This window comes from Lonchura striata, chromosome 17 (assembly GCF_046129695.1).
Source record: "Lonchura striata isolate bLonStr1 chromosome 17, bLonStr1.mat, whole genome shotgun sequence".
Lineage (NCBI taxonomy): Eukaryota > Metazoa > Chordata > Aves > Passeriformes > Estrildidae > Lonchura > Lonchura striata.
In genome coordinates this window covers 13506134-13521528 of record NC_134619.1, presented here as the reverse complement: position 1 = coordinate 13521528, position 15395 = coordinate 13506134, and the positions used below count along the sequence as shown (strand labels likewise).

Below are 15395 nucleotides of genomic sequence, written 5' to 3'. Positions count from 1 at the left end.
TTTTAGTAAATGGGTAATATGCTGAAATGGTTGAGACTCTGTGAAAGCAAACACAAATTACACCAATGAACTATGTTGTTGAATGATGGCTGAACTTCTGAAAAGGTCTCGTGACATGGAATAGATTCCACTGGGAATTCCATGGATTTGTGCAATATATTACTGAACAATTAAAGTCATTACCAGTAGTGTTTAACAAAGTTGGGACTATCTTTTGTCACTGCACTCCTTAGTAAAATAGTCACTTTCACACACTTCCAGAGAAAAGATCACTTCTTCTCTTTTCTTTGGGTAGGCAAAACCACACAAATTGAAAATTTTGTATCTGAATCATGACTCTAATTAACTACCTAGAAGTTGGTTTTCTTCCAACTAGGAAAAGTTAATGAAAACTATCACTGTGTGAGTACTCAAATACTAACCTCTGCCCTCAGAAATACATACATTTATATCAGTAGTCAGCTTTTTCGGGGTATGGATCCCAGTATCCACCTCCATAGCAAAAATTCCAATCACCCATATTCATAATGGATTTTTTTGTTCCTATTGAATTCTTCATCAGTACTTATTTTTTTTTTATTTTGCAGTTTCAATCGCTTAGACCTTCCACCATATAAAAATTATGAGCAGTTAAAGGAAAAGCTGTTATTTGCAATTGAAGAAACAGAAGGATTTGGGCAAGAGTAGCTGAAATTTGCACCTTGAAGAATGTGAACCCAACACGATGTATGTGCTTCACTTCTTCTGCTTGTTGCACACTTCATTGTAAAGTAGACATGACTTGGATTTATTTAACAGTACTAATGTGTAAATAAATGGATGTTATCCTGAGGTTATCAACCTTAACTCTGGAGTTCTACTGAGCACTTTCAGAAATCAAATGCGCAATCCAATATGGCTTCAAGTGACTAATGACCGGAGTAGAGGTTTAGTACAGCTTTGGGTTCTGCTTTGTTTTACCATTCATTAATTAGAGTGTGTCCTTAATGACTGACAGATTTTTAACAATAGTTTTGTCTTTCCTTTTTAGTAGCATTTTTGCTACTGATGCACTGGGAAGTTCATTGGTAGCTGCAATGCTGCAGCAGCATCCTGAGCCTCCTAACAGCAGTGTCAGAGCCAGCCTGGATCCACCTCCGTGTCATGAACAGCTCCAATCCTTAAGCTCCTTTTTCTAACTCAAGTGTGGCCAGACTGTTTTTCCTTGCCTGGAGTCTGCTCATGTGCCAGCTGGACTGAAGCTGCTGTTAAGGGGGTGTCAAACTGTGGCACAAATCCAGGGCATAGCTTTGCTTTGGTTTATCCCAATCCTGCTCCTGTAAGCAAAAGAGAGACCTGCCCAAAGTGGTTGGAACACTGCTCTGTGCCTTCTGAAGGGTTCAGAGCTTTGATGTGTAACACATTTTAACTTTGAAATCAATATTAACACTGTGGTACTTCACTTGTTTTGCAAAAGACAAGCCTAGCTGGGATTGCACTGATTCCATTGAGGTTCCTGTTTGCAGGCTGTTTGTCAGCAGTGTTAATGGACATTACCCTCGGTGTTTTTCCTACATGTTGCAGTCAGTTTGCTCCGAAGAGTTCATTTGGCTCTCAGGAAGAAGCACAAAACAACTGGATTCAGAAAATGATCCTACTCATCATTTCTGTGGATGAACTGATGTGTGAGACCGGCTGAGGTCAAGAGGATTAAAAAGTTCAGACACGGATTACAGGTTTTTGGGAAAGATGGAGCATCAGTAAATAGTTCTATAAAGTTTGAAATTAAAGTTTTTGGGGAGGTTTCTAAGCTTTTACCCACTTAGCTGCTTACAGCTAGTAACTTTTGTAGCAAGCTCCTGTTGAATTAACATCTGTTATTTCCTTTTAGAATCTGTTAATTATTTTCTGGTTTACAATAATATCTTGCATTACTGCTCCTTTAGACTGAATGCACTTTTTGGGTCTGGTCAGCCCTCTCCCTTCCCCAAAGGGAGAAGTCAGGCACCAGTGAAATGAGCTGTAGCCACAGTAAGAGACCTGACACTTGAAATAACATGTAGCAAACCTGCAGCTCAGAGCACTGGGGAGGAGCTGCATTAAAGACTCTCTCAGATGACAGAGCTGAAACAGGACAGTGGGAAAGTGTAAAACTGAACATTCAGTCTGGAAAAGAGTATTTCTTTCCTGCTGTCTTATCCATCTAAACTGCAAGAGGGAAAAACTGATTCAGGCCTAAGAAGAACCAAGACACTACAGGTTTTAACTGACTTCACAAGTGTGTCAGGGCTCAGTGATAAATGCTTCGGAAAGGCAGGAGGGTGGGACTTGTCAGGCTTAATTGAAGGAAGGCCTGGGGAGAGGTGCTGATGATACAGAAATGCCCCTTATCTAAAATTTCATTGATGGTGAGAAATCACCTTCAGGTGTGACTGGGAGGAGACTTAACCAACATCCACAACATTTGGATCTATGACAGTATACAGCTCATGAGAAAAAAAAGGCCTTATATATATATTCTGTTTATATTAATTCTTACCATGAAATGTAGTTATCTAACATATTTACAAGAGAGATTAAATTAAGCAAGATAATGCAAGGTTAAGCTATGAAAAATAGTCTATGTTCTGCATATTGCTTTATGATTCACGTAGGGAACCTAGAACTATTGTTCATGTATAAATATCACCCAAAAGGCTGTCAGCCCTATATTTTTAAAATAAAGAGTAGTTATAATTGAAATAGCCTTAGCCCTAGTTCTATAGGGTTTGGCTGTTGAATATTTTTATGGTTGAAATGTTTAGTTCAGGAAAAACATACCTGCTTGTATATATTTTTGATGTCCAGGATTCCACTTATTCCATTGTTTCTTTAATTTAAATGGCATGTTTATATGTCTTTTCTGCTGTACCAGGATGGGAGAATGGGGGCTGGATATTCCAAGCACCAGATATGATTTCAAAATATTGCAAATAAAGAATTCATTCAGGGGAAAAAATAATCAAACATCGGATTTGACCAAATAGAAAAACAGTGTTACATTGACAATATTTCTGAAGGCACAAGTTCTGATTCCTTAGGCATTTGACTTGTGAATGCTAACAAATCTGTTAAATTTTTACAGCATGTTGTGTAGAAGTTAAAAGGACTTATACAAGCCACTGGTGCACTTTTCAGTTCTTTCTGGGGATCTGGTGAAGCAATACAGGGATGAGCCCAGAGCAGCTGCTATCCCAGATAACAGGTTTTTGTGGATTGGATTTACAAGTGAGATTTTCAGCAGAGATTAATTAATTTGTCTCCCACTGCTTCAACTGTTTTACCAACCTGAGCTGCATAAATTCCTAGTATGTCACAAATGTACATTCATATGCAACTGTCAGCTGATCCTAATTACCAAGTATTAAAATAAATTTTATTTAGAATTTTCCCTCATGAGAATGACATGAGAAAATGAAATGCTGAGAATTAACAAAGCCTTACTTTTACAAGTAGCTCAGGAACTGTTCATTTATTAATGATGTGCACAGTAAATACATTCTTTATCTGATCTAGTATGGAAGTTTGGGGTTTTTTAATCCAGTTGCTTGTGTTTAAAAAAAAACAACCTTTTTTATTATTTTGAGAAAAATAAAAAGTTGTTTGGGGGTTAGGTTTTTTTTTTATTTTTTAAAAATTTTATTTTACTACATGCTGCACTGGGTTTGTAACTCAACTCTGTTATATTGGTATCTCCAGCCCCCTTTTCTGTGGTGTCTTTTAATTTTCTCCAAGAATCACTGTTTGTGTATATGTGCTCTAGTGAACTAATGTAGAAACTGGGATCAGCAGCACTGGATTGTAAAATACTGTACTGAAATTCATTGTCGGTATTTCCTTGCATTGTAATTTCAAATACTCAGGTAACTGTAACAGTATCTCAGTAAGTCAAATACTTTTATAAAACTACTTAAACGCTGGTGGTCTGGTCCTTATTCCTTACATGTGATAGAATATCCAAGTGGAAATGAATTATCTGTGTGCTCCTGGGGGCAAAAGTCAGGCTGCCTGGACTTGTCCTTCCTAGAATTCTTCATGAATAGTTCTTTCCTAAGACCTCGTCCACCCTTGTTGATTGCATTAGATATTGAAGAGGAGATTTTGGACAAGACTTGTGAATTTTTACTCCTTGTGCATGCTGCCCTGAGGAGCCAGTGAGGGCTGTAAGGCTGAGGGAGATGGGGTGGAGGGAGGTCCTGCAGGAGTCACAGCTGTAACATCTCATTGCAGCGCTGGTGCAGGGATACCAACAATGAGGAATGACACTGCAAGTGGTTAGGATTGGTAGAATGCCACAAAGGAGGGGGGAAATGCCCCAGTGAGACCAATCAGCCTGGAAGTGTCCCTCATCCTCCTTGAAGGGAAGAGGGGAGATGGCACTTAGATTCTTCCTGTTGTGAGAACCTCTCCTGATGGCCGTAAGCTTTCCCAGATAACTGAGATGGGATTTGCAGTGAGGTTCCAGTTTCCTCAGTGCTCACAGGGATGTCCCATCAGGTCATAGGGTCATAGAATATTGGACTTGATGGTCTCAAAGGTCTCTTCCAACCTAGTTAATTTTCTGATTCTGCCTCAGGGACCTGATTCTGTCCAGTTTGATCAAATGGTCCCTAAAGTGGTGATCCTCCCCTGAGGGTGATACTCCCTGCTGCAGACCTTCCCACTGGGTTTTCCCTCTGCTGACTTTCCCAGGTGTTCCCAGAGGCTCGGTTAACTCAATTTGGTCACGGGCAGCAAATCCCAAGGATGATTTTCTGTGCCATGCAAATACATGCAATAGCAACTGCCTTTTTCTGCAGCAGGAGGTTGGTGTAGAGTTGCTTCCTCCAAGCTTTGAATGGAACCACTTAAAAGCATTCTGGTAAGTTGTGTAAACCCAAAATTTGACACTGCTTTGAGCAGCTTTATATGAGTACAGCTACAAGGGCATTTCACATACACCTGAAATTTTTTTTTAAAGGCAAAAATTAATCACAATGCAATGTATGATAAATGTACATCTCAATTTTGTACATCTCCAATGTTGCACCATTTTTTTTTCTATTTCCTTTCATGATGAGGGTGCTAATGTCAGCACCAGCCCTGGGTGGAATGTTGAAGGCTTTGTTCATGGCAGGATGGGAATGATTGTTTAAATTAACCCACATTTAGTTGGTGTCTGCATAGCTTACTATTGCCCAAATTATCCACCACATGCTTACTATTGCCCAAATCTTACCATTGCACAGACCAGAAGTTAAATCAATCCACAGCAAAGTGACTTCTTGTAGCCAAGCTGTAAAACTCGCTGCTGGATTGGTAAAAGAGATTAGGATTTAACTGAATTAGGTTGCAGAGTTGTAAATAGCCACTAGAAGAGGAAATAGCCATATCTCTTGGATACTAAGGAAGGATTTTTTTTCCTGATCTCTAGCAATGCCTGATCCAATTTCAATTCTCAGCCTGTCAGCCCAGCAGTGCACAAATGACAAGGCTCATTGGAGAAATCTTGTTTTCTCTAAGGAGAATGCAGACTCTGACAGATTGGGAGAGGCCAGTGAGCTTACCTGCTGTGTCAAATCCTGGCTTTAAGAAAGGGAAAAAAATATAAAAACACTTTATGAGGACATATTTTACCTCTCATCCAGTATCAGCTCTCTGTGACTGGTGTGGGATCTCAGTGTGAGCCCAGCATCTGTTTGCTGATTCTGAGGTTGTGGTCCCAAAAGGACCATACAAACTGATAGGGAGTAGGTTTAGCTTGGATATTGGGAAGAAATTCTTCCCTTTAAGGGTCATGAGGCTCTGGCACAAATTGCCCAGAGAAGTGATCCTGGATCCCTGGAAGTGTCCAAGGCCAGCTTGGATGGGGCTTGGAGCAAACTGGAATAGTAGGTGTCCCTGCCTCTGGTGGAGGGGGGCATGAGATGGCCTTTAAAAGTCCGTGTTGACCATTTTGGGGCTCTCTTTCCCTTCCAGTAGAGCCTGAGGTCAGAGGGAAAGTCCCAACTGCTGCTGTTGTATGTGTAGCTGGGGCTATGGGGATGCAGTTCTTGGATGTGTTATTTTGTTTTGCCATCAGACTGTGGGCCATCCCCAGTCCTTCCCTCAAGGGAGCTAAGAGCTCTTCCTTTCTCACTGGCAGGGGCAGCACTCGCCTCTACCCTGGGGACACGGATCCCGGAGCTGTGGCAGGGTCCCAGGGCTTTAGGGTGCACCATGCCTTGGAGTGGCTCTGCCTCTGTCCGGGGGGCTCCAGCAGCAGCTGAGGGGTTGTGGCCATTTGGGGGGAAAAAACTCCCCACACGTGTTATAATGGAATGACAGAATGGTTTGGGTGGAAAGTAACCTTTAAAAGTAATCTCATTTCACCCCCTGCCCTGAGCAGGGACATCTCCCACTAGCCCAGGGTGCTCCAAGCCCTGTCCAACCCGGCCCTGGACACTTCCAAGGATCCAGGGGAAGCCACAGGTTCTCGGGCACCTGTGCCAGGACCTCAGCGTCCTCACAGGGAAGGATTTCTTCCTCATCTCTAATCTAGATTTCCTCTCTTTCAATGAGAACCAATCCCCCCTTGTCCTGTCACTCCAGGCTCTTGTAAATCGACACGTCCCACCTTCCCTGTAAGTCCCTTTCAGGTACTGTAAGGATGGGGTTTCACGCCGATGTCCCTGAAGCGGGACCAGGGACCCACGGCGCTCCCGGGCGCGGCCTCGGCAGCGCGGCGGAGCCCGCGCCGGCTCCGAGGGCTCGGGGCCGCATCTCCGGGGCGGCATCTCCGGGGCCGCATCTCCGGGGCCGCATCTCCGGGGCCGCATCTCCGGGGCCGCATCTCCGGGGCCGCATCTCCGGGGCCGCATCTCCGGGCCGGCATCTCCGGGCCGGCATCTCCGGGGCCGCATCTCCGGGGCCGCATCTCCGGGGCGGTATCTCCGGGGCCGCATCTCCGGGGCGGTATCTCCGGGGCGGGCCCGCCCGCGCTCCGAGCGCTTCCGGGGCAGCGGCGGGACGGGCGGCGGCGGCTCCATCATGGTGGGTGAGGCCGGAGCGGGGCCCGGGCCGCCCGCGGGGGCTCTGTGCCTCCCCGGCCCCCGCGGGCTCCTGCGGCCGGGGCGGGGCGGCCCCGGGCCCCTCAGGCACAGGCGCTGCCCCGCGGGGGCTGCGGGGCTGGGAGCACCGGCCCGGTTCGGTTCGGTTCGGTTCGGTGCGTTTGGGTCGTGTTGGGCTGTGGGTCAGGCTCGTGTCTGTGCGGCGGTCCCGCCCGTGCCCCCGCTCCGGCCGGGTCCCGGCGCCGCCTCCGAGGGGCTTCGCTGGAGGTGCCGGCCCCGCTCCGCCCTGTGCCAGGGAAACGCGCACAGCGAAACCTGCACTGCCTACGGCTGCCAGGGCACATCCCTGAAGCTGGAATCAGTCAGGAAAAAGGCTGGCTTTGGATGTTTAATAGCTGGAGCTGTATTCGTTCTGCTGTGATTGTATTGGAGGCTTCTCCGTACTCAGATCTGTTGCTGCCTATTGCACGTTGATGAAACTGGGGATAAAATGTATGTCAAAATTTGTAAAGAAATAAATGCTGACCAAAGTTGCAGAGGGAAAATTGCAATTATCTAATAAGATGTATTTTTTAGGCAAACCTAAAAATTCAGTTATTCCAGATGAAAACGGGAAGATAAAGGCTGATGATGTACATATAGCAAAGGGTATTTAGCAGCAAAATGGTGTTGAGTGTTTATTCTCCTTTTCTAGAGTTCACCACTCCTTCTCCATGTGCTCTCTCTTGTAGTTATTCACCACTTCATTAAAATGGGGTTTGTGTGTTCCAAGAATTAAATACGTAATTTTGTTGTGAGTAGTATTTTTGTTGGTCTGGTGAGCTGCATTGGCTTGTGGAGGTGCTGGTCAAGCCCCAGAGTAGGAATAGGAGGAGCAGGACCTTCCCACATCAGCAGCAGGGAACTGTCAGAGCAGATCAGCCATCTATGAGTTAGATCTGCTGAAGGTGTTAAGAAGAAATTAAGAACTTGTATTCTTCTTTTTGGATACTGCTTTGCATCTGAAAAGGTTTTTTAAGGTCCTGTGAAAGAAAGAATTTAATCAGGACTTAAAATAGTGCTAGTAAGAAGGCAGGAAATCAGATCTTAATTCCTTAATAGAGTTAACATTTTGCCACTATGTTTTCCCAGCATTTGTATACCCTTTCATTTGTTCTTTGTTTAATTTCCCTTGTCTTCCATTTGAGAACAGACCAGTATTCAGAAATAATCAAGAGTTTCGTTAAAAATACTTGAATTTTTCTGTGCTGGATCACACAGAAAAACCTCTGCTTCATAAAGACCAGCTTGGGGTTCCCATCTCTCATGAGCCAGAGCCTATGTTAGCAACAGCACCTGAGGGAAGTGCTGGCGGTGCTGGGGCTGAGCTGGTGTTGTGTTGGGCTGTGTTGTTGTTGGACAAGGTCTCTTCCCAGGGAACAGGGCGTGTGACATCTTTGTGCCCGTTTGCTGTGGGAGGAAGTGGACAGGGTTGTTCAGGGTGTCCAGGGAACACAGCCTTGGAACACAGAAATGCCCCTTGTAGGTCTCACCTGTCCTGGTTAGGGTGATTCCAGTCTCCTTTCCTAAACCATTTCTGGGGAACTCTGCTTTGCAGAAAGATGCTACTTGTTTCTGTTTCCTTTGATGGGAATAAAAAATGCCAAATATTCATCCAGCTGTGGAAATCATCTCAGGTGCAAGGTTTTCCCACCCTACTACAGATGCCATAATTCTATTTGGATGGGTGTCTTGTAGCAGGAAAGTTGTGCAGATGGTACTGAAACCTCCTTTGATGGTTTTTATAGAGCAAAGGACTATTGCCTTGGCCTGCGTTTACATTTTTCCTTTTATAAGTTGTAAATTATTGGCAGTGGTTACAGCTTGCAGCCATACCAGCACAAAACAGATTTACAAACAAAGAGTGTTCATTCATTGTTTTTTTCCCCTCACTTCTCTTATTTGTAATTGCTTTTGGCATTTATTTGCTAAAAGGCAAGGTCATTTTTCACCCACAATGTATCTTTTCCTACTTTTTTCATAAATTCCATGTCCATTTTCAAAGATTATTTTTGTTTGACACCTCAGTTATAGCAGTCTGACTGCAGCTTCCAGCTGCAAGCCTTCAGCAGGAGGTCTGGGGAGGAGGAGAGAGGAGAGTTCCAGGATAATAATCACAAATGAGTGAAGAAGACAGACAGATGGAAAATAACTGGAAAGCTCATGCAGAAAAGGTGGCACCAAAGTACAGACACTTGGCTGTATAAACCAGTGTAGGCAGTGGCTTTTTAATCACCCCTGTGCAGCTTTGTGTTCAGCCATGTTATCCCAAAACTTTGGTGGGAGACAAAGAGCAGCTGTAACCCTGTATTGATTTGTGCTTTGTCTTGCAGGCTGAGGTGGAGGAAACACTGAAGCGAATCCAGAGCCAGAAGGGAGTGCAGGGAATCATCGTGGTTAATTCGGAAGGTGCTGTGTCAGCCTCACTTTTCTGACCTATCACTTACTCCAACCACCCGCTTTGAGGGCTGCTGCTTGTACCACTTGCACTTGGCTTAGAGTCTGGCTTTGGGAGAGGTTTTCCTGCAGCCCAAGGAGACAGACAGTAGTCAGGCTACAAAAGAAAATTGGTTTCAAATTTCTGGAAGCTCACATGATTATTTTAGGAAATAAATTAAAATAATTTGCAAAAGCATTGAAATATTTTAGTTATGACAGTGTTTGAAACTGGGTCTGTGAAAACGTTCATCAGTAGCAATGAGGCTCTCACAAGATGGATATCTTGCTGATGGGCCTGTCCAGAGCACTGCTGGCCTGGCAGACTCCAGTTCTTTAGCACTGTCGTGCTTGTGGTCTCATGGAACTCCTCAGTCTCCTTTTTGAGTCTCTGAAGAGTTCAACAGACCAACTTCTTCAGAGGACTCTCAATACACTGTGAACAGAAAATGGAATATTTCCTAGAAGTAATCCTTAGAAAAGATGACAGTAGGCATATGTGAATATAGTGAGGATCAGATTATGCAGCTTGGCTCCTACTTGCTGCTTTTCTATGATGGTTGAGTGGTTTGTCCTCTCTGTTTTGCAGCTGCAGTTACTGGAGCACACACCTGGTTCTGCCCTGCAGAATTTGGTACTTGGCTGCTGTGTTCTGATCCAGGAGCTGGGGTTTGTCTGGCTTTTGGTGGGAGATCGCATCTAATGGGTGGCTGAAGTGTAAAGGAGCTCCGTAAAGCTCTGGCTGAATAGTGTGTCTGTCCTCCAGGCTGGCTATCAGTGAACCAGGGACCTCCCAGGACTGCGCTCCTCTCAGGGCTAAATATTGGAGCTTCAGCCTTGCAACTGTGTTATGCAGCAGCTGATGTCCTCCATAATCACTAGTCCTAGCCTGGTGTTGCTCCATATCATTTAACTGGTGTTGGGGATCCTTTCTGAAGTAAAAAGAGTGTCCCCAGTCAGGAGAAAAAACTGCAAATTTGTATTTATTCTCTCTACAGATGATTATTTTTGTTTAATTTATTTCTATTTCTAACTAAAAATTAAAAAGTAAAGCACTGGTGCTACTAGAGGTAAACAGTTCTCACCTACACCTGTGGTCCCACATCTCATCTTTTTTTATCTTGTTTTTCTTCATGTTTTCCTCTTGCCTTCAAAGAGAGCACTCCTAACCCCTGGTGGGGTGGCCACTGAGGTTGGACCTGGTGATGCCGATTGCAGGGTTGGTTCTGGAGGTTTGTCATTGAGCCTTGCTGTCCCTCTCCTGCAGGTATTCCCATCAAGAGCACCATAGACAACTCCACCACCATTCAGTACGCTGGCCTCATGCACAGCTTCATCATGAAGGCCAGGAGTACCGTGCGGGACATCGATCCCCAGAACGACCTCACGTTCCTGCGGATCCGCTCCAAGAAAAATGAAATCATGGTCGCTCCAGGTAGGAGTAAGCAGGGCGAAAGCAGGAATCTGGGAATCCAGCAGGATGTTTTGTCTTGAGATGACACTGTCAGCCTGGAAGGAGTCTGCCTGCTGCTTGTGTTCACATTGGATAATCCCTTCTCTCCAAGAAGCTGTTCTACTTTCTGGAGAGTTGAAAGCTTTATCATTGACCTAAGTTTCCTTTGTCATGCTTGAATATAGCAAATCCCTTCCCTCATTTTGTGTAGATCAAAGTAGAAAGTATTAGATAATGTGTGTGAGAGTGCTGCACTCTCTCATGCTTTGTTTTTCAGTATAAAACCCTAGGATTTGGAAAGAAATACATTCTGAGAGCAGTTTCCATTCAGAACTGTGGACTGAGTGATAAAACAAGACAGTCCTGACTTTCCAGTTCTGGGAAAAGTATTTGAGCATACTTAGCTGTAATCATGAGTCATGGTGTAGAGCAGCAGCAACCTTCTTTTCAGGAAACATCCTCAGTATTTTGTTGAATTCCAAACTGGGAAGCAGCAAGATGAGTGCAGGTTGTTCATGTGGCAGGAATTCAGCCTTGTCCCCGAGTGCTCCCTGCTGGGATGGGGCTGGTGGAGAGGCCACGAAGGGGATGGCAGTTCCCCATGGCAGGCATGGGTCATGGCAGATCTTAACACAGGCTCTGGTTCGTGCTGAGGCAGCCTCAGGTTTCCACAGGAAGGATGGAAAGAGGAATAAGCATTGCTCCAGATAAAAGACTGTGGCCCCCAGTGTACCTGTGAGAGAAAAGGCAGTGGCCACCTTGCATCAGTGTGGCATGTGCCAGTTACTGTAGTTTCCTGGCACAAACTGGGTTAAATTCAGCTGCCTTGGGAACATGCAGTTTCTAAAGGTAAGAGTTCTTTTCAGTGAAACCCATAATATAAATGATCTGACACTTGGAGCCTGTTTTTGCTCATTGAGAACGAATGTGAGGGCTCTGGAGTTCCCACAGTGCATCAGAGAGAGATATGAAAATGCTGGAACTTAGTGTTTCTGTGAACAAATACCAGCAGTGAAAGAATAATTTTCTTTTTTTTTTTTTTTCCTCTCCAGATAAAGACTATTTCCTGATTGTCATCCAGAATCCAACTGAATGATTACACTGACTCGGTCGTTTTTTTTCCTTTTGCCTGCTTTATTTTTTTATTTAATGGTAAAGGATAGAGCATTAGTGTTAGCTGTGCTGTGACTCTTCAGTGAGGTTTGGGAAAATCAAAGCAGGTGGTTTTGTTGTCTACAAAAAGAAAAAATGTTGCTTTTTGTATCACAAGTCATTTTGAGTGGGAGCTGGTGAGTTGGAATTGGGCAGTAAAAAATGCAACAGATTCTTTTAATAGCTAAGATAATATAATAAAATTCTAATAATAACCAAAAAAATACTATTCTTTGTATTCTTCTGTGCTTCTTTCACCACTGAGCTCTGCTTTTACACTCTTGGCTTTGAATGGCTGTAAATATGACTGCCTGTCCTCTAGTCCTCAATAGACTGTCTGTCTTACTCTGTTGGTTTTACTTCAAAAATGTCTGGCCATAAGAAATTAAAAAGTGTCACCAGTAACTGGTTTTGTCTCGCGTGTTTTTCTTCTGAAGATTTAAAGTTTTCTCTTAATTGATTCGAGATTTTCTTGAAAATCAGAACCTTCCTAGGACTGTTTTTGTTTGTCTGTTGCTTTCTCTGAACAAGGATTTGGCCCAAGGGCATGTGCAGTTCACTCACAATTGGCTCTTGTGTTGTAGTGTTTTCCTGCCACTTTCTCTCCACTCCAGACAGAATTTTCATGGCTAAGGAAGTCCATTGATGGCACCCATGGGAAATCTCACACTGTCTCAGCTCAGTAGCCAGTTTAATCTCCTATTTTCCTTTAGTACTTTTCAATTGATGCCATTAAAGATTAAAAAAAACCAAAAACCACATGGTTACTCCAAAATGCTCAAGGGGTTATTTTGGTGGAGTTTTTCTTCAGGAAAAAAAAAAAAAAAAAAAAAAAAAAAAAGCAGGGCTGGAGAATGCTATGGTAACTGCAGCTGTGGAGATTTTGGTAAAAATGTTGGTGTTGAGTTGGGCACTTGTGGCTTTCAGAGCCCTGCGAAGGGTGGGTGTGGGAGGATTCAAACAGCCAAGGTACCCTGCATGTTTTCTCTGTGCATTTTCAGACCTGGACATGAATTTTTGGACTGTGTATAATCTGCTAGGTGGTGTCCATGACCCTGAAGGTCAGAAATGCCTGTTGGGGTCTGTAGCCCTGTAGCATCAGTGCTTTGCGTGTCCCAGCTGCCCCTGTGACTCAGGTATTGCTGTTCATGAGCTGCTTCTCCCTTTACACTAGGTCTGGTTTAAGCCATTCCATCAAAACAGGGAATAGGGTCTGGAATCCTGCTTGGTCTTTGGTGCAGCTCCTGATATGCAGCAGTTTACATAATGCCTTTGATCTGCAATAATTGTATGCTGCCTCCCAAAAAAATTAACCTCCAGCAAGCTGAAGTCTGGCTAATTGAACAGTGAGGCAAGGCAGAAGAAAAATGTGACCTCAGTGATCTCTCTCTGTTGTTTGTAACCCAGAGAAATATTTCCTTGGAGGTGGTGACCTGCTTATGGATTTTTGCTTTCTCAAGTAGGTGGCAGTGCTACTTCTCTGAACAGTGAAAAATCTGTAGTGTCCTGCATTCTTTTGGACACTTCCTTAATGATAGCTGTCCTACCAGTAGCTTGGTGTCACAGTAGCTTGGGACAGAGTATTGAGTGTTGGTTTTAAGTAAAACAAGCTGTAATAAATAACCTATTGCAAAACAAAAGATCATGGCCCTTTTTTATTGTGTTGAGATCATAAAACTTGCAGTGAAATGACTGAACTCATGCTATGTGCTGGTTGGTTGGAGGATTGAGGGTTGGTTAGGGGATTTTTCTCAGGATTGAGAGCAGCCTGGCATGAAATATACTTGGGAATTTGAATGAAAGGCTCTTAAGCTGGGTTGGGAGTCAAGGAGTTTGTCAGATCGATCTGGGCAGGGCCTTACTTAGGCCATGTAGTGCCACCTTTACACCAGCACCCAAAATTAATTCAGATTTATTTTTTAAAACTGGCAAGAGGTGAAGCAAGCTGAAGAACAAAAACTATCATTTACTTACTATGGAACAAAGTAATTAACTAAATAGTAACTAAACTAATAAACTAAACTCAAGTTTATTTGGATTAGGACCATTAGAGAGTCACAGAGCTGTCAGCAATTTCCATGTATGAAAGTCAGGGGAGGGTGTCATTTTCCTACATTACCACAAACGGTCAAAAAGAAAGATGGAGCTCAGTTTCTGGTCCTGTGCTTCGTGAGTCTGGGCCTGGTTATTTGTATGGTAAAACTACTGCCAGACTGAGGAAGAGAGAAAAATTAGCATTATGGTTCTAGTCCTTTTTCCTAGCCAGGATCACAGGAAGCTTGAGCAGCCTATGCCATCTGCATCTTGGAGCTGCTCTGTGCTGGGGCTGGCCTGGTTTGCTGTCTTGGAAAAGTCAGTTTTGGTTTTGGTGGATCCCTGTCGAAGGCTGAGGAAACATCTGCTGTTGGGAAAACAAACCCTGATGGATTAACAAGGTAATGAAAGGGAGTTTGGGGCATGGCTCTGGGCTGGGAAGGGCAGCATGTGAGACCCAAGGATGTGCTACCTCTGTGCTGAGATAAGGCTCTGACAAGAGTGGAGGTAACTGTAAAAGCTGAGCTTGTGAACACCTTCTGTGGATTTGTGTTGGCTCCAGAACCCTCCCAAGTAACTCCTTCCCTGCCTAAGGTGGCTGACAGTGTCCTTCACATACAGGACACAGATGTGTCTGCCCCATCCCTGGAAGTGTCCAAGGCCAGGTTGGACAGGGCTTGGAGCAACCTGGGATAATGGAAGGTATGGGCAGGGGTGGGACTGGATGAGACTTAAGGCCCCTTCCAACCTAAACCAGTCTGTGATTTGTTTCATCTTGTCTTAGTTACTTCTCTAGAGGACAAAGGCAAAGATCTCACACCAAGAGAGGCTGGGCTAAAGTGAGCAGAGCTACAGCAGCTCCTGGGACCCACCAGCTGCAAGAGAAGCAGAAGCAGCTGGGGGTGCAGGGGCAGCAGCTTGGACACTGCCTTGGCCAGCAGGAGCCCGGGCATCAACACAATTCTGTTGGCAAAAATACACTTCCTTTACCAGGATTACAGGATTCCTCCAGGGAGATTTCCCTCACTGCTGTGGTTTCACAAGATCCAGGAGTGCTCGTTTTTAGTGGTGCTGCACTGTGGAATGCTGGCATGCGGGAAGATCCTTGTCGATTCCAGGTCATGTCAGGACAGCTCGCTGGTGCCTTAAACCTTTGACTGATCTGGGGAGAAGGGGGTGGGATCTCAAATGCACCTCCTTAAATAAGGAGTTTGGCCAGGGACATCAGTAAAACC

The 15395-nt window shown here is 44.4% G+C and overlaps 2 protein-coding genes across 5 annotated transcripts in view; both read left to right on the top strand.

Annotated features, from left to right (window-relative positions):
- Nucleotides 1-3938, top strand: part of ITCH (itchy E3 ubiquitin protein ligase) — a 58878-nt gene extending 54940 nt beyond the window's left edge. Inside the window, exons 24-25 of one of the 3 annotated variants that reach the window (XM_021546298.3) lie at nucleotides 588-726; nucleotides 1564-3938. In XM_021546298.3, coding sequence (XP_021401973.2) covers nucleotides 588-687 — 100 coding nt within the window. In that variant the 3' untranslated portion in view covers nucleotides 688-726; nucleotides 1564-3938. Of the gene's footprint in view, nucleotides 1-587 lie in introns of all 3 variants that reach the window. The other 2 variants (XM_021546297.3, XM_031506587.2) reach the window with 2 other exon arrangements.
- A 2795-nt stretch (nucleotides 3939-6733) lies between these two features.
- On the top strand, nucleotides 6734-12531 carry DYNLRB1 (dynein light chain roadblock-type 1). 2 transcript variants are annotated; one of them, XM_077787042.1, is made up of 6 exons: nucleotides 6734-6768; nucleotides 6811-6852; nucleotides 6965-7029; nucleotides 9419-9494; nucleotides 10789-10956; nucleotides 12027-12531. In XM_077787042.1, exons 3-6 carry the CDS (start codon nucleotides 7027-7029, stop codon nucleotides 12068-12070), a joined length of 291 nt encoding a protein of 96 aa, XP_077643168.1. In that variant the 5' UTR covers nucleotides 6734-6768; nucleotides 6811-6852; nucleotides 6965-7026; the 3' UTR covers nucleotides 12071-12531. The 2 variants fall into 2 exon arrangements, with proteins under 2 accessions (XP_077643168.1, XP_021401971.1); XM_021546296.2 differs by lacking the exons at nucleotides 6734-6768; nucleotides 6811-6852 and adding an exon at nucleotides 6888-6924 and having other exon boundaries at nucleotides 6967-7029.
- Nucleotides 12532-15395: the final 2864 nt, after the last annotated feature.

What these genes read in the sequence shown, in the direction of transcription:
- DYNLRB1 (XM_077787042.1), top strand. An exon ending in CATCGTGGTTAATTCGGAAG is followed by an intron (nt 9,495 to 10,788) that starts GTGCTGTGTCAG and finishes CCTCTCCTGCAG; the next exon opens with GTATTCCCATCAAGAGCACC. An exon ending in TGAAATCATGGTCGCTCCAG is followed by an intron (nt 10,957 to 12,026) that starts GTAGGAGTAAGC and finishes TTTCCTCTCCAG; the next exon opens with ATAAAGACTATTTCCTGATT.